The 17,839-nt window shown below is 46.2% G+C and overlaps 1 protein-coding gene across 1 annotated transcript; it reads left to right on the top strand.

The window, feature by feature from the left end:
• Nucleotides 1-7,406: 7,406 nt before the first annotated feature.
• Nucleotides 7,407-11,739, top strand: SHISA4 (shisa family member 4). The gene is made up of 5 exons (XM_072648213.1): nt 7,407-8,088; nt 8,508-8,679; nt 9,523-9,656; nt 10,771-10,938; nt 11,182-11,739. Exons 1-5 carry the CDS (start codon nt 8,010-8,012, stop codon nt 11,226-11,228), a joined length of 600 nt encoding a protein of 199 aa, XP_072504314.1. The 5' UTR covers nt 7,407-8,009; the 3' UTR covers nt 11,229-11,739.
• The last annotated feature ends 6,100 nt before the right edge of the window (nt 11,740-17,839 follow it).

The raw sequence follows: 17,839 nt of genomic DNA, 5'->3' as shown, positions 1-17,839 counted from the left end.
CGTCTCCCTCCATTCTTCTTCGCTGAGCAGGACTAATCTTTGTTCTATCTGAACAAACCTGGTCCCCCAGCTCGCCCCCCCTCCCCCTGCTTTGGATGCTTCAGCAATCATTTACTTAGTGTATGATGTCCTTGGGCCTCAGGGGGGATACAGAGATAAATGATCTTATGGTCCATGAGGTTCCTGCCCTCATGGGAACTACAGCAGGGAGATGAAGTGCAAAAACAAAAACAAAAAACAATCAAACAAACAAAAAAAGACAAAAACCTAAGCCACAAATAGACTGTAAATAGATAAGAAGTGTAGTCAAGTGCCATCAGAGTGCAGAGAAGCTCATCGCCTCACCCCTCCCCACACAAAGCATTCCCTGACTAATCTTGTCCAGCTCTGCTCTCTCTAAACCCTCAGCAACATCCCCTCAGCAATTAGGTTTTTATCCATGTGGTTATAACGAGTTCTTTCCTGCCTTTTTCAGTTCGTTTGTTTCACAGTCTCATGACTGTATCTTGTATTTGCCACCTCCGAAGGCAAAGACCTCATCTTCTTTGTAAGGGATACTCCAATAATATTTTTTCAAGAACTGAGTCTCTGTTTTCCCCTCACTAGCCAGTATCATAAGAAATGAGCCATTTGTAACTCTTTTCTCTTCCAGTCTCTTGGCATCTGACACCACTGATTCCCTTGGGGTTCTTTTGCAACGAGGGATTTTCTCATCGGTGTTGAGCTTTCAGGAGGCTGGCCCCATTGAGATTCAAAGTGTATTACATTATGGATGTTATTGGTTATATGAAAGTTAGGAGACAGGTCCTCCATTATTGGACCCTAATAGCAGCAGCATCACTGGCACAAACAAGACAGGGAATGTTGAAAGGAAAATTCTTCATTTGGGCTTTCACTCTGATTAATGAGACAAAACTCAGGACAGAGGATTAAGAGGTTGACTGGCTGATCAAAGTGGGGACAACTTTTACAGGCAACTTTAAGACCAATTCAGATAAATCCACCTTAGCAAAAGAGGTGGGACTCTTGAATCTCAGTTCAAGGTAGTACAGCCAAGAATGTGAGCTCCCATGGTAGCAAGGTAACAAGAACACAGGTGGGGGTACATGACAGAGAGCAGGTAATACAAAAAGCTGCAATCTCAGCGTCTCCTACATCTGAGCCTCTGCCAACACTGGTTGATAAGCAAGGCTGAGAACTACAGGGTGTTGAATCAACATAATTTGCAACAGGAATATCATAGGACTATGGATTAGGGGTGATATAGTATAGTGAAAAAATCACAGGACCTGTAATCAGAAAACCTGAGTTTTGGTCCCTGCTCCAACAGGATGACCAATCGCTTCTTTCTCAACTCAGCTATCACATCTTCATCATTGTTCAGTCATTTCAGTCATGTCTGACTCTTTGTGACCCCATTTAGGATCTTCTTGGCAAAGATGCTGGAATGGTTTGGCATTTCCTTCTCCCACACACTTCACACATGAGGAAGCTAAGGCAAACAGGGTTAAGTGACTTAAGATCACATTGCTAGTAAGTGTCTGAGGCTAGATTTGAACTCATAAAGATCAGTCATCCTGACTCTGGACCCTACAGTCTATCCACTGTGCCACCTAGCTGTCCTATCTTAGAATGTATCAATAATATGGGTACTACCTGCTTCTCAGTATCCAGTTCAATCCAGCAAAGAAAATATTAAGCAACTACTCCGTTTAAGCACTATGCTGGGTACTAGAAATAAAATAAAATTTTAAGAAAGGACCATGGCAAAGAGGTTTCCTGCCTTCATGTAGCCCACCATCTAATAGAAAGCATAAGATAACAGCCAGTCAGTCAACATGCATTAATTAAATATTTTCTATGTAACAGACACTATGACAAGTAAAATGGATTCAAAGAAAGGCAAAAACAAGTTGCTCACATTCTGACTGGGGAGATACCATACAAATCACTGTGGAAGATAATCTCAAAGGGAAGGGCATTAGCCATTGGAGGGAGGGAATATGGCTGGAAAGACTACCCCTTTCCTACCCCTAATAGAAATTGGGGTTTGAATTGAGTCTTTAAGGCAGCCAGGAGAGAGAAATGAAGGAAAGCATTCCAGGCATAGAGGGCACAAACAAGTGGGAATCACAGGTTTAGAACCAGAAAGGATCTTAGAGACCACCTACACCAACCCTTTCACAAGGAAGGTCCAGAGGTCTGGTTTTCATTGAATGGTCTATGGTTTTAATCAAAATTAAATTAAAGCTGCCTTCCTAGAGATGGATGAACTATCCTGCTGGTAAACTCTGTGGAGTTCTCGTTTTTTCATTTAGCAGCTTCTGAATTTCCCTATCATTTTTGTCAAACCAGTTTTGATATTTGTGAGTGTTCTGACCCAGATGAACAAAAGAACAGTGCTGTACTCCAAATTTCTGAAAGCTGGCCAGTCCTCTTCTGTTCCACTGTTGCCAAGCGTGTGTTGGCTCAACTTTCCCTCCAAATTAGAAACAAACTGTTCAGCTCAGAGAAGTGCTCTAATCTGGCATTAATTCTTCCAAGAGCCATTTTGCCTTGGGGCTGCTCCTTTGGTTGAATGTGAATATTATTTTAGAGAAGATAAGTCTATGATCAGTCCAGCACTCTGCACCACATTACCTTCCTTACTTTCACATCTTGTCTATCTCTTCTTCCAACCACATAGTCTATTAAACACGTTTGTTTCGAGGGTGCATCCATGAAGTTTTATTGCTTTTAGGTAAACAGAAGACAGTGTTGGTGATGAGAAGGCCATGAGATGCACACATCTGCAGTAGTAAGTGGTCCTTGCTATTGTTGTTTCTGACTCCACTCTTTCTAAGGACTCCCTGCCATGTCTGATAGTCTGAGCCTACTCTAGCATTAAAATCACCCAGAATAATAATCTTGTCCTCTTTTGGTACATTGATGATAATGGTCTCCTAGAGAGTGAAACTATGATGGGCTGGCCATATTGTTCAAATGCCTAACGTACACTTGTCTAAAATACTGTATTATGAAGAACTCACTCAGGGAAAGTGTTCACATAGTGCTCAGAAGAAGCGATACAAGGACACTCTCAAGATCTCTCTTAAGAACTTCGGAACTGATTGTCTGACATGGGGGACACTGGCACAGGACTGCCCAGCATGGTGTGCCCTCCTCAGAGAAAGTGCTGTGCTCTATGAGCAAAATAATTGCAGTAGCTCAAAAGAAACGTGCGATAAGCAAATTTTGAGAATTCACCCCAAATGTTCACATGGACAATTTGTGCCCAATCTGTGAAAGAACTCATATTAGTGTGATCAGCAACAGTCAGAACCATTGTAACTTGACTCTAACATAATGATGTCATTTTGGTCCTCTTAGAGAGTAAAGAACAACAACCATGATTTTAATCATAGCCCCAACTCAAGCTTCCATAGCTCATTGTTTAGTTTTGATGACTAGCAATAGTTTTCTGTTCTGCCAGAAACTCTGAGGGTCTTCCCCTCCCAGACTGATGGTAAATTGGGCCATCAGTACTCTCAGTTCTTAACTCACTCTTTTTCACTTAAAGGGTGTGGCCTCAGACAAATTGAGACCTGGGAAAGACCTTAATTTAGAAAGACCAAGGTCACCCACTGCATATTGGGCCATCTTCAGTCTCTTTTTTTAAAATTCATTTTAAACTCTAATACAAAAATGAGGGGAAAAAAAGAACATTTCAATGTACACAGCAGAACATAAAGAAATGATTCAAAATAAAATCATGAATTTCCATTTCACACTGTTTCCTTTTTTGGAAAAATGATGGAAAAACTACTACATTGTTTTTAAAACTATCCAGATTTTCTGTGCTTCCTTCTAAATTTTCTTTTGTTCTCTGCTGTGCACTTTGTTTTTCTCCTCTCCTCTCTTTACCCTAGAGAAGTCTACAAGTAAACACAAATACACACACATGTAAAACAATGTTACATATGTTTCTATTTATCAGTTCTTCCTCTGGAGGTGGATAGCATCATCCTTCATAGGTTCAAATCTTTCCATGCTTTTCTAAAATCAACCAGTTCATCATGTCTTACAGCCTAGTAGTATTCCATTGCAATTGTACCACAACCTGTTTAGCCATTTCCTAATTGAAGAGCATCCATCATTTTAGCCAGTCTGATAGATTTAAGATGATATCTCAAAGTTGTTTTAATTTACATTTCTCTAATCAATAACGATTTAGAGCATTTTTTATATGACTAAATGTTGTTTAGATTGCTTCATCAAAAAACTGCCTGTTCATATCCTTTGACCATTTGTCAGTTGGGGGGAATGGCTCATATTCTTATAAATTTGACAAAGTTCATTTTGTATTTGAGTAATAAGATCTTTATCTGAGAGGCTGTCTATGAAAACTTTTCCCCCAATTTTCTGCTTTCTCTCTAATCTTGGCTACATTGGTTTTATTTATACAAGGACTTTTTCATTTAATATAATCAAAATTATCTGTTTTATACCTCACAATGCTCTCTGTCTCTTGTTTATTTGAAAATTATTCTTCTATCCATGAGTGTGAGAGGTAATATGTTTCATATTCTTCTAATTTTCTTGTGATATCTACCTTTATATCTAGGTCAGTAGGTCAAGTATCCATTTTGACCTTATCTTAGCGTATGGTTTAAAGATATTGGTCTATGTCCAATTTTTGCCATACTGCTTTCCATCTTCCCCAACAATTTTTACCAAATGATGAATTCTTATCCCCAAAACTTAAATCTTTATATTTGTCAGACACAAGATTACTACAATCTTTTACTACTTGTATTGTATATCTATTCTGTTCCATTGATCTCCCTTTCTATTTCTTAGCCAGTGCCACATAGTCTTGATATCTACTGCCTTATGATAAAGTTTGAGGTCTAGTACTGCTGAACCTCCTTCCTTTACATTTTTTTCATTAGTTTCTTTGAACTTCTTGAGCTTTTGTTCTTCCAAATGAATTTTGTTATTTTTTAACTCAGTAAATAATTTTTTAGTAATTCAATTGGAATGGCATTGAGTAAATAGATTAGTTAAGTAAAATTGTCATTTTTATTATATTGACTTTGCTTACCCGCGAACAATGAATATTTCTTCAATTACTTAAATCTGACTATATTTGTATAAAGAGTGTTTTATAATTATGTTTACATAGTTCCTGGGTGTGTGTTGGCAGGTATACTCACAGATATTTTATACTGTCTACAGTTATTTTGAATGGGGTATCTCTTGCTATCTCTTCTTGCAGAGTTTTGTTGGTGACATAAAAATGCTGATGATTTACATGGGGTTATTTTACATCCTACTATTTTGCTAAAACTATTGTTTCAACTAATTTTTAGTTGAATCTTTAGGATTTTCCAAGTATATCATCATATCATCTTCAAAAGAAGATAGTTTATTACTTGCTTTCCGATTCTTATTCCTTCAATTTCTTTTTCTTCTTTTATTACTCTTGCTAGAATTTCTAAAGCGATATTGAGTAATATTGGTGACCCATAGTGTTGTGGCTTCATGGTTTGTTGTGGGGGTCATTTCAAATGAATTCAGTCAGATGACCTTTAATCCAACAAGGGAATTTCTTGGAATGATGATTGGAACAGACTGACTTCCAAAAGGAACCAGTCACTTAGTATGCCAGGCAGATTTATAGTGTAATGATGCTGATTACACAATAGAAATTATGAATATTGAAAAGGCAAGAGGGGTTTATTAAAGGATTAGGGAACGGGGAGAGATGCCTTCTATGGTTCCATGGTCAAACATCCTGGTCACCCGGCTTTCTGATTAACTAGCTATGGTGGTCCTGCCTAGGGCTAAAATGGATGACGTGATCATGGTTGAGTGCAAGGGCACACCTGTTCAAATACGTGAATTGGATCTCAGGGCAATGGCTCACTATGGTCAGTGGCTATATTGAGTCTGGGGACCTGTGATGTTGTTAAAGCCAGATTGTGTGGTTAAATCACGACATGCCTACTGTTCAACGGGGCCCATAAGGAAGTTAGAATATCAGAGCTGGGGGAAGCTTTATTTGTTAGGGTTCCATCAGTAGTATAATTTCCCTGTTTATCTCCTTTAATTAAATCTATTTTAGCTTTAACTTTGGATGAGATCATGATTCCTACCCTTGCTTTTTTCATTAGCTGAAGCATAATAAATTTTACTCCAGCCCTTTATTTTAACTGTGTGTATCGCTCATTTTTAATTGCGTTTCTTATAAACAACATATTGTAGGATTTTGATTTTCAATACATTCTGCTATTTGGTTTATGGGTAAATTCATCCCATTCATATTCAAAGTTATAATTACTAGTTGCATATTTCCCTGCTTCCATCCTATTTTCCTCACTACCCATCCTTCTTGACCTATTTACCCTATCCCTCCTCCTGTGTCTAATTTACTTTTAACCACTACTTTGTCCTCCTATTTCTTAATCTACCCACCCTTGTAAGAATACCTCCCTTATCTTCCCTCCTCCTCATTTTTAATCTTCATACCCTCCCAAAAGTCCTTCCCTTATCCTATCCCCTCACTCTCTTATTTCATCACTAGACATCTTGAACCTTGTCTTGCCACTGGACTCTGATGATTCTGGAGTAGAAAGTGAGGCTGAAGACTTTGCACAGCTTTGCCTCCCTCAAATCCAACTCATGAGCAAGTCAAGACATCCATCGTCCTCAGGATGTCATCGGTCCTCTTCCAGAACATGTGAGGAACAACAGCACCTCTACTTGCCAGAGGTGACACAAACCATAAATGAAATTAGAACCCAGATCTTCCTGACTCCAACTCCAATCAATACCCTATCAACCACACCAAGCTAGTATGTGTTAAGAACAAAGGAATTGGGAGCTATAGCAAACTAGAGGTGGAAGGAGATAGCTTTCCATCGTAGGAATCAAGAAAGACTTCCTAGAGGAGGTAGTGTCTGAGCTTTAGTAATGAAGGCCACAAGAATGCTGACAATTGATACCAATTCAGCACTTTTAAGATTTGCAAAGTACATAACATACATTATCTCATCTGATCCTTACAGCAGTCTGGTGGGGGGTAGATGCTTTGAGAACACTAAAGTAGTATGCGAGCATAAGCTATGATTACAATCATTTTTATTAAAGACATCTCAAAAGAAGTATTTTAAAGAAATGATGTAACTTACAAGTGCTGGTGTTCCCAATGTCCAAAACATGACCAACTCTAAGGCGAGCCCCAGCACTGTGTCAGCTCTGTCGGCACAGAGATTGGGGGTAGGGCCTTGCCTTAGCAAGCCAACACAGCTGGCAAAGAAACAGGGCCCTGTGAGGGCAGGGAGACACAATGCAGCTCTGAGCAGCCTCTCAATGGTACTCTGTGTTCTCAGGCTCCGTAAAGGGGGACCATCCCCCAGCCCCTTCTTTCCGCTTCCCTCTAGGTCCCTTCCCATGCTGGATACTCAGTACCCAGGGCAGCCTCAGCTACTCATTACTCTCACGGAGGTTGGCACATCAGCCTGACCGGTCTGGGATGGCCCCAGGCCTGGGGGTTCTGGCCCTTTCCTTGATTCCCATGACCAGGTGAGGAAGGATTAGTGGTCGGCATCGCTGGAATCCTGGATGAAGGGCACAGAAGGCATATGGAGCAGGAGAGAGGGTTACCCAACTGGATTGAGGAATGGTCCATAGGGGATGCTTAGTGCCAGGGCCGGAGATGGGAAACGCCAAACGGGGGCTCCTGGTGAGTGGCCTTTTGCAGGGGCCGGTAGCACCAAGCCGGCAGGGGCAGGGTTACCCCGGCTAGACAGCCTCCTTAGTCCCTCCCCTAGAGGGGGCGGGCGCAGAAGCCCGAGCTGCCGCCCGCCCGCCTGCCCGCCTGCCCGTCCGCCGTGGTCGCAGCCTTACCGCAGCTGCAGCGGCTCCGGCTCCCGCTGGGCCGTCTTCCTCTTTCCCATTTCTTTCCCTCTGCCTCCTCCCCCGTGGCAACCCCAGCGCTGCCCTTGCCCCTGTCCTTGCCCCCAGTTATGTCGCCTCCGGGGCTGACCTGGGCCCCAGCGCAGCAGCTAGCTGGAATATTGTTCTGCATCCTGTTGGCTCCTCTGGGTAAGTGTGGGGGGTTGGAACGGGGCAGGCTTAGGGTGGGGAAGGAAGAGAGTGATGGGGTGGGGGAAGGGGACATAGGACCCAGAAGGAGCTCCTGGGGGAGAGAAAGAAAAGGGCTATGGGAAAGACCCTGGGATATTATGGGCCCTGGGAGGGGAAGTGGTGACTGGATAGCCCTGTGGAGGGAAAGAGCGATGAGACTGGAGCTCAGGCTATCGGACCCCAAATTTGATGCCTGGAAAGTGGGCATGCGGGTCTGATGCCAAGGAGTAAGGTCTCATTGGCGGTAACTCCCAAGGGGATGAGGGGAGTTTCGTGGCTGCCAGGAGTCCAGTGGGGACTGGTATCCACAAGCAGTTAGGGAGGAGGCTGGAAGCGGAGCAAGCATGGTGCCCACTGGGTGCCTACTGTGTTCATAGTGTTGGCAGACGAGGACTGCCTGTGGTATCTGGATGGGAACGGCTCATGGCACCCCGGGTTTGACTGTGAATTCGCCTCCTTCTGCTGTGGGACCTGCTACCACCGTTTCTGCTGCAGAGATCTCTCCAGGCTCATCACTGAACGGCAGCAGAAGCACTGTCTGGCTTTTAGGTGTGAGCTCCCAGCCCTTTTCCCCTCAGCCTCCTCCCGTGGTCTTCCCTCACTGGCCCTTCCTCCTCTTTGGTCTTTTCTCTCTCCAATGGGCCTGTCCCTGTCGATTCTTCTTCCTCCCTCTTCCTCCTGCCATCCTTGTGCTTTTTCCTCTCTGGTTCCACATCCTTATCTGAAGCCCAGGAGACTAGCTTTGTAATCACAGTTAAATGGTTACTGTCTAGGGATGAAACTCTGGACTTCTGGGTTTCATGTAAGTAGTTAGTGCTGCATACTATAGCGCTTGGCCTGGTATGGACCCCCTAATCTCCTCTCCTAGAGCCCTGTTGTTTTTTTCCCTGTCCAACAAGATTCCCAAGAAAGCTAAATTAGCAGTGAAACTCAGATGATGCTCTGTCTTCTCAGTTAGTGCTAGTACAAAGTAAATGCAGCAAATTAATGAGTGGGTTGGAATTGAACCATGCACACTCTCATTCTCAGGTCTCTCATTAGCTCCCAAGAGCCACGGTACACCAAGGAAAGTATAGACAGAAAACCAAACCCAGAAAACTACAAGTCCCAGGATGCCTTGAACTTAGTCATCTAGATATCTGCTGGCTCACTGTGGCAGGGAAACTAGGCTCCTGTCCCTGGGGAAGAGCCACAGAATACGTCCCTTTTTTTCTGACCCCAGCTCTTCCTCCTCCAGGGACTCTTAAATCCTGGCTAGAACCCAGCACAGTATGTTGGAACCTAGAGTCTTTATGTCTACAATGACAAACCAGGATAGCATCCATGTAGTTGGAGACCCAGGTGTCCTGGCTCCTTGGGCTGGAGGTTGACAGGGCCTTACTGTGCTCATAGCCCCAAGACAATCGCGGGTATTGCCTCAGCTGTGATCCTGTTCATTGCCGTGGTAGTTACCACCATCTGCTGCTTCCTCTGCTCCTGCTGCTACCTGTACCGTCGACGCCAGCAGCTTCGGAGCCCCTTAGAAGGTACTTACTGATGGGGGTACCAGGAGCCCACGTGAGCATAGTGGGAGGTGGGCTGGATTGGGCATGGATGTGTTCACATCAGGGTTTGGAATCACTGGGAGCTTTACTGTGGGGTAGACACTTTACTGCATATTTGAAAGTTATGTATGTAATGGAGCATGTGAATATTAGGAGATGTGTCCAGGGTAGTAGGTTGAATGTCACGCTATTAGAATGTGTGAGAGTACCTGATGTTATAGGATCAATGTTAGAACTCAGAACGACTTGAGAGGTTAACTAGTCGAACCCCCTCATTTTACAAATGAGGAAACACGAGTCTGGCCAGAGAGATTGTGATTTATCCAGTCACACAGCTAGTTAAGTATCTGAGGCAGGATTTGAACTCAGGTCTTCTTGATTCCAAGGCTATAGCTATCCATATCATCTCTATCTACAAGACTATGCTGACCATGGAGATATTCTCCCCCTGGCAGGTAGGATATGTGACACCATGAAGATATGTGGAGGTCACTGTGAGTGGCAGTAGCAGGGCCTAGGGGATTTACCCCTTGGGCAGCTGTTCTGGAGTTTATGATTCAGAGTTTGAGCTTTTGCTCTCCCTGTCCCAGCTGGTATTCCCCAGGTGGCCTGTTCTCAAGGACTGAGGACTCTGAAATCTGAGCCCCCTCTAGGAATTGTGCCCTCCCTGACTTCTGGGGGGGAGGGGGCAGGAGTATCTGCTCTGTAAATTGATCTGCAGCAGCTAGTGTCTGACACCTACCCACCACTCCCCGCCTCACGTCTCTAGAACTGTGTCTCGAAGCAGAGAAGCTGGGAAGGGAGACCAGCAGGGGGTGGGGTGTGAATCCTGGAGCCTGCCCAGCAAGGTGGGGCAGGAATACCACTAAAGTGCTACCCTTGGTCCATTTGAAATTAGAGACGGGTCTTGATCCCACCCTGGGAAAATCCCTGCTCCTCTCTGGCCCTTATCTTTCTCACCTATAAACCAAGGGGATCAGACTGGATGATTTTTAAAGTTCCCCTCCCTTCTTACAGTCTTACTCATTCACCTAACAAGCATTTATTCTCCTACTCACTCTGTACCAAGTCTAATGTCTGTCCTTTGTCGCCCTAGTTCAAGAGATCCCGATGGCGGGCATTCCCATCCAGCCGGTATACCCGTATCCTCAGGACCCCAAAGCTGGGCCTGCACCCCCCCAGCCAGGCTTTGTGTACCCCCCCAGTGGCCCTGCCCCCCAGTATCCTATGTACCCAGCTGGTCCCCCAGTCTACAATCCTGCAGGTAAGGAACACTAAGCCCTTCTGTTGTCTTCCAGAAGCCCTACTGGGCGCTCCCAACTCTGCTTGGACATCTTCCATCCTCCCACCTTCAACCCGGAATTTGGTTTCCTAGTTACCAGTTCCTTTCTCACATGCCTCTAAGTTCTCCATCCACTTCCAAACTGGCTTAGCCTTTCTCACTTCCTTCCCCCAACCTGCCAAGGGTGTTTTCCACGTCACTAATTCAGTTTCTTTTTCTTTTCAGCTCCTCCTCCCTACATGCCATCACAATCCACTTACCCTGGGGCCTGAGGAACCAGTCCGATATTTGCAGCCTTCCCTCTAGGCATCACTTGTTCTGAGGCACACCCTAATTTCTCCACCTTGTTCCACTGGTGAGAAAGGATCATGCAGAAGGACCTATCCATGTGCATTGAGCATCAGACCAAGCTGGACAGATACTTTGATTTGGGATGGGCTCCTGGAGACATGGAACAGTCATGGGACACCTTACTGGGAAGGGACTTTGGGGTAAGGAGGTTGGTGGGATTCTTTTTAATGTAGGGGGAGAAGATATGAAGTGTTGAGAAGGAAAACATAGTAGGGGAGGGCACACCCCACACCCTGGTAAGTAGTGCCACCTTCAGCAGGCCTGTTGCTTACCCAGGTCTGCTGTTTCAGCCATCACTTTGCCCTTCTGAGTGGAGGTGAAGGTGAAAGAGGGCCATATCTATCAGTCACCAATCATCCTTTTTCTCCCTTTCCTCCTAGTACTGCCCCATAAACCAGGGCTATCCACACAGATTAAACCTGTAAATATGTATCACGTTGAAGTCTTAACTTCAATATCTTTGAGCATGTCCTTGACTAGCAAAGGCACAACCCAAGTCTATCCCTGACTGTCCCTCCTGTGTGGATACCTACAAGTTATTTTTTCCAGTTTTCCCAACTTGGATGGGCATATATTAGCCTCACATTCCCAGAGGACAGGTATCTGTCCTACTCAGGGAGGGGGCAGAGACACCAGTAATACTCTGACCTCCAAGATTGCTATAAAGTCAGTTGGAGCACCTGGCACCAGACTAGGGCCTTGCTATGCCAGAGAAGGGCATAAAATCACTCTCAATTTGTTCCCTGGTACTGCTGCTATTGGGTGGGTAGGAAGGTTGCTATGTAGTTGTAGGGATGACTCACTTAGGGGTAGGAGGAGAGAAAAATTTGCTTATAATTTTCCTGGAATGATATGAGGGACTCAGTTGGCAAAGGAAGCTCAGAACCCAAAAGTAGGAACCAAAGGATCAGAGAAGGTGATGATGACAACTCTTCTTGCTGCCCTGGGCCTTGAGAAGTTCCTAGTCCTGCCACCAAGGTGGCACAGCTCCCATTTGCCTTTCTCTAAGACTTCATTCTTTGCTGTTGCTGGCGCCTTCCTTCCCCTAGCCTTGCCAATTGGCCCATGGATGCATCTTTCTCTAGGCAGAGATGGGGGCAGGGGCTTAGCTTTTAGACCTCTAAACAGAAAGAATGTGCTTGGAATCTGACAAGCAGTTCTCTCTCACCCTGGGCAGCCACTTAAACACCATCCCTGGTTCTCCAGTACTCAATACATTCCTAGCCAGTTCTTGGCTGTCCTGAACTTGGTCTATGACTTTAGCTCAGTCATTTGACATCCTCTGGTCTTCAGTTTTGTTCTCTGTAAAATGAGTTCAGGGTATATCTCTTAAGGTCCTTTTCCAACTCTGAGAGTCACAGGAATGACCCAGAGGACCCTGTGTCCATATAGTCCCTAGAAACTTTTCTAGCAGTGCAAGATAGGCCGCTATCCAACAGGGCCACAGTTGTACTACTGGGGTGGGGGTGCGGTAGTTGATTCATAAAATTCTTTTTTTTTATTCAAGTAGGAAAAAAATATCACCAGTCTAGTCTCTCTCAACCCTATCCCACTCTCATTTGTTCTTTACACACTTCCAAAAAAGCCTTTCCTAATCTGGCCAACCAACGTCACTAATTCGTTTCTTCTCTTCTGGCCTACCATCTTTATGGCCTCATCCTTTCCCTTCATCCCTTAGCTCCTAGGTTCCAGGTCCCATGCTCCAGCCCTGAATTCTGCCTAACTCTTCAAAATCTTCCCTCCCCTTTCACATCCCCTCTGCCTCTGGCCCCTCCACCATTGTCTCAGTCTTTCAGTGAGGTCCAGGTGAAATGGGACGCTGGCCTTGCTGGAGGTAGAAGTCCCACCAGTGCCAAGGTACTGGTCCCAACACCCAGGGCTGCTGTTAGCCCTCCTAGAACTGGATCAGTCTCTCATACTCTGCACACTCCCTATGGTGGGCTCTCAGTTCTTCAGACAGATGTTCCTAGACTTCGGCCAGTCGCTCCTCAACAAAGCAAGGTGGAAACAAGGCTCTGCCCATTGTGAGGGTGATGCCTCCTCTATAACCTCCCCTGATTCAGAAACCCCTCTCAAAACTCCCAAACAGTTCTTGAGTCAGCCTGGAGCTGAGGGGTCCCTACCCATCAGTAGTGGGTAGTAGTGGGTGTGGAGCTATATCCACAGCTCTGCAGCTGGCTTTCTCAGAACAGATAAGGTGATGTGAGATGGTTACTGGTGAGGCTTCTGATGGGCCAGGCTTGACCTCAGGTGGCTCAACCTTCACCCCTGTGGGCACAGAAGTCATCCAGTCAAGGGCACTAAACTCTGCATCCCTTTTCTAGATTGATAAAACAGAGAGTTTAGGTAGGCAAGTGGTTTAGGGGGAGGAGGCTTCTGTTTTAACAGGAACACATACATTTTATGTACAATGTAAAGTGATATCCAATATCCTTGAATCAATAACTTGGGACTGCTCACTAAAAATAATAGAACTCCAGCAATATATCTCAGGTTGACCTTCCATAGGGCTATAAGCCTATGGTCCTGGTGAATGCCACTCTTCTGTGTAGAAATATTTCCCAGCATGATATAGTAGTAACACTGCTGAATTTGGACTCAGATTTTGGGTTCAATCAGTCAGGCAGGGACATTTATTAAGCACCTACTATGTGCCCTGCACTGTGCTAAGTGCTGGGAATGTGAAAACAAAAATGAAACCATTTCTGCCTTCAAAGAGCTTATATATTGTGGGCAGAGACAACATGCGCACACATACATATAAATACAATATAATTTGTGAAGCCAGATGGGCTGGTTTGTAGTGCCAAAAGTAAGTGCCCCTTGGATAAGTGAATTAATCACCAAGTAACTGAAAAAAAAGGGTGCTGGATCTGCCCAGTGCCTACCATCCCTGTAAAGTAGCAGACTCTGAGAGGGGACCCCAGCAGCGTGGATCTCTCACCCCAAATTCCTAGTCCCCACATGTCCTCTCAGAGCCTGCTGCCTTACAGGGATGGGTAGGCACTGGGCAGATCCAGCAGCCCTCAGCAGATGAAGTCCTGTTTGGGGTCTAGTGTATTAAGTAGTCTAATCCTCAGAAGAGGAGATGAGAGGCACAGGTAGAATCATGAGGCATTTACAGAAATAGATAGCATGGGCTGCTGGAAGGAGGGATGGGGATGGGGGAAAAGTAACCGGTATTTTCTTCTAGCCCTTATGAAAAGATCCCACCAGGGGCTTGATTGGGACCAAAGCAGTAGAAGCACCAACCACGGATATGCATAGTGGAGGAGAAAGAGAAGAGGAGAATCAGACAGGAAAAAAAAAGCACAGGGTGGATCCTAGATTAAAGTTGGAAGGGACCACAGATGCCCCTAGGTGGTGCAGTGATAGAATGCCCAGTGTCCCGAGTTCAATGTGATCTCAGACACTAGCTGTGTGACCCGGTCCAAGTCACTTAACCCTGTTTGCCTCCTTTCCTCATCTGTAAAATGAGCTGGAGAAGGGAATGACAAACCAATTTCTTGGCCAAAAAAAATTTCCAAATGGGGTCACAAAAGAATCAAAGAACTGAGAAAAAAATGAGGGAACAAGTCCAACTAGACTCTACACATGAGGAAAGTGAGTCACAGGACTTGTTCCATGTCATATAGGTACTATCAGTGGAAGTGCTGAGGTTTGGGGTACTGGGGACCCCAAAATACCGACACGCTGGGTCCTTCTCGAATGAATTTGACACAACCCTTCTTAAAGCCAAAGAAAAACAAAGTTTATTAAAGACTCGCCATACTGGGTTGGCTCTTAAGGAGCCTAAGCATTTGTAATGCTTGTTACAAGGCGGGTCAGATAGAATCTCAGCTAGACAGAATCTGAGCTGGATTGAATTCGAACACCTTCATAGGGGTGAAATGGAACTTAAATACAGAAAGACCATGGGAAAGGTGGTCCAGGAGTCTGGGAGGAGAGTGTAAGGAGGATCTTGATGGGACTGGGGTACTTAGTGATATAATCACGGGTGGGAAACAGCTGGAGGCAATTGGGAGGTATCAGACAATGAAAGGGCTTGGGTGGGAAGCAGGTGGGATCATCCAGAGATTAAGTGGGAAGATTAATGAAAGGCCAGGTTCCCAAAGTAAAGGAGGGCCTGGCTAGGTTGAGGGTAACAGATCTGAGTCTCAAAGACCAGACCCAGGAGGAATATTCAAGGGGAGTTCAAGAAGGTACCCAGAGTCTGAACCCCATCAGGATTTGAATCAGGACCTTCTGACTCCATAGGCAATGACATAGGAAAAGGGGAAGGAATGGGAAGACATTGGATAGCAAGAAAAGGAAGAGGGGTTAGGAAGAAAGAAACGGGCACAGGAAATTGGAGAAAGAATACAAAGGAGGAGAAATATGAGAGAACATGAAAAGGAAAGGGGCAGACAATAGTGCTTAGGACTGGGGAAGGTAGGACAAAGGAGATACAGGTAAAGTTGGAACATGCCCTAGACTGGGAGTCAGGAAAGGCTTTCCAGACTAGCTGTGTGTCTCTGACTAAGTCATCAGAGCTTTTCCCTGTTTTTTTTTCTGTGAGGCAACTGGGGTCAAGTGACCTGCCCAGGGTCACACAGCTAGTAAGTGTTAAGTGACAGAGCCCAAATTTGAACTCAGGTCCTCCCGACTCCTCCATGGGGCTGACCGCTACCTTTCCAAGCTGTTTCCAGAAAAGGGCTTTCAAACTGAATCTTAAAGAGCGATTGAAATGGGGCCACTACTTGTTAAAGTGCCCAGCGGTTGGGTGAGGGGTGGGCGCCCGAGCCTGGGGCAGGGAGGCAGGAGCTCGGATAGGCCAGAAGGGCGTCCGGCAAAGCGAGCCCTCGAGGGTCCTCCAGTCCCCGGGGCCAGCGTCCCCGGCCTGCTGTCGCAAGTCCAGCTCTCCCTCGCAGCCAGGGCCGTCGGAGATGGGGGGGGGGGGGGGTTCGCGGGCTGGCTTCGAGGGTCCCGGGGCTCCTGGTGATGCGGTCAGGGGCTCGGTGGCGCCGGCCGAACCAGCGGCTCTTCACCTCGCTTACGTCGCGCTACTTGAGTCCGGTCGCGCTGCTTGCGGCTGGCCGCGCTGATCTGCCTGGTCCACCAGATCTGCTTCTCCTAGCCATTCACTTGGGTGGCTCGGGCCGCCAACAACCGTGCCTGGTACTTGGGCACCCAGCACTCGATGCCCAGCACCCTGAGGTTGGGCTAGTGATTCAGCAGCCCCCGGCGGCTTGCCATCCTGGCCCGAGGGACAGGAGCGCGCGGACCTGAGGGCCAGGAAGACCCCTCGAGGACCCCCATCCCTTCCCCGGCTCGGGCGACTGGGAGCCTGGAGTGCGGTGGGAGAAGCGCAGCCCGCGGAGTCTCCAAGCCGTGGATCCGGAGAGCAGGGAGCGGGGAACTGGATGGGGTGGGGGGTGGGAGGGAGTGGCGGGGCGTGAGGCAGATGCCCCCGAGGCGAGGTGAGGGGACCAGGCAGAAGCGACCAAGTACCACTCCGCCAGAAGGGAAAGAATAGCAGGGACTTAGCGGGGTGGGGGACGGAGCATGGACCAGGAATGAATGGAGGAGAGGAGGCTGTCTTGGTGGAGGATAAATGAGGAGTTAGTTCTGAACCTGGAGGAGGACGTCTACAAACCGCCCAACAGCTGAACAGGCGCGGACTCCGCTCGGCGTAGGCTAGAGGAAGACCGAACTCCGCATGGAGGAAGGTGATCGCAAAAAAGCTGGCGTTTGGAGATTTGCCACTAGCTCACTGGGGGCTCGAGCGCAAGGTTCTTCTACCCTTTCTCAGTAAGAGGAGTCTGAACTCCCACCTCTAAACTCAACATTCATTCACTCAACTAACAAGCATTTATTAAGTGCTTTTTATATACAGCTTGCTGCACTAAGCTCGAGGAAGGCAAAAAATACTCCCTGACCTTAAGGAACTCACATTCTAAAAGGAACGTTTTAAGGAGAGGGTGTAAAAACTGGGTACATATAAGATGTATGCAAAGAAGATGAAAGCAATCTCGGTGAGGGAAGTGCCAGCAATAGGGGGTTAGGGGAACACCAGAAAAAGCTTCCTGAAGGAGGTGAGTTTGAGCTGGGACTTGAGACAAACCAGAGAAACTGAGAGGTGGAGATGAGGAGGGAGAGCATTCCAGGCATGAGTCTAGGCTTTAGGAAAATCGCGTTGCCACCTTTGTGCAGAATAGACTGCAGTGGGCAGACCTGAAGGGAGGAGATCAGTGATAAGGTTACTACAATTTTGCTCAGTCGTGTCTGACTTCATGACCCCCCTGGACCACAGCAGGCCAGGCCCAGCCTTTCTATTGTCCACTGTTTCTCTAAGGGAAGGCTATCTCCAGTCATCCTGATCCATTTCTAGCTCTGGAGGAGAAAGTGAGGCTGGTGACTTTGCACAGCCCTCCCTCACTTAAATCCAATTTATTTGCAAGTTATGCCACCATCTTCCTGATGTCATAGTTAAACCACAACATTTAAGTCTGTCCAAGCTCGTTTGTTGTTTCCTTGAAACTATCAATCATTT

The sequence above is a fragment of the Notamacropus eugenii genome, chromosome 2 (genome assembly GCF_028372415.1).
Source record: "Notamacropus eugenii isolate mMacEug1 chromosome 2, mMacEug1.pri_v2, whole genome shotgun sequence".
Classification (NCBI taxonomy): Eukaryota; Metazoa; Chordata; class Mammalia; order Diprotodontia; family Macropodidae; genus Notamacropus; species Notamacropus eugenii.
The sequence above is the reverse complement of the archived record's forward strand: the minus strand, read 5'-3'. Positions and strand labels throughout refer to the sequence as shown.

What these genes read in the sequence shown, in the direction of transcription:
- SHISA4 (XM_072648213.1), top strand. Translation starts at nt 8,010, where the DNA reads ATGTCGCCTCCGGGGCTGACCTGGGCCCCAGCGCAGCAGCTAGCTGGA. An exon ending in AAGCACTGTCTGGCTTTTAG is followed by an intron (nt 8,680 to 9,522) that starts GTGTGAGCTCCC and finishes CTGTGCTCATAG; the next exon opens with CCCCAAGACAATCGCGGGTA. An exon ending in CCCAGTCTACAATCCTGCAG is followed by an intron (nt 10,939 to 11,181) that starts GTAAGGAACACT and finishes TTTTCTTTTCAG; the next exon opens with CTCCTCCTCCCTACATGCCA.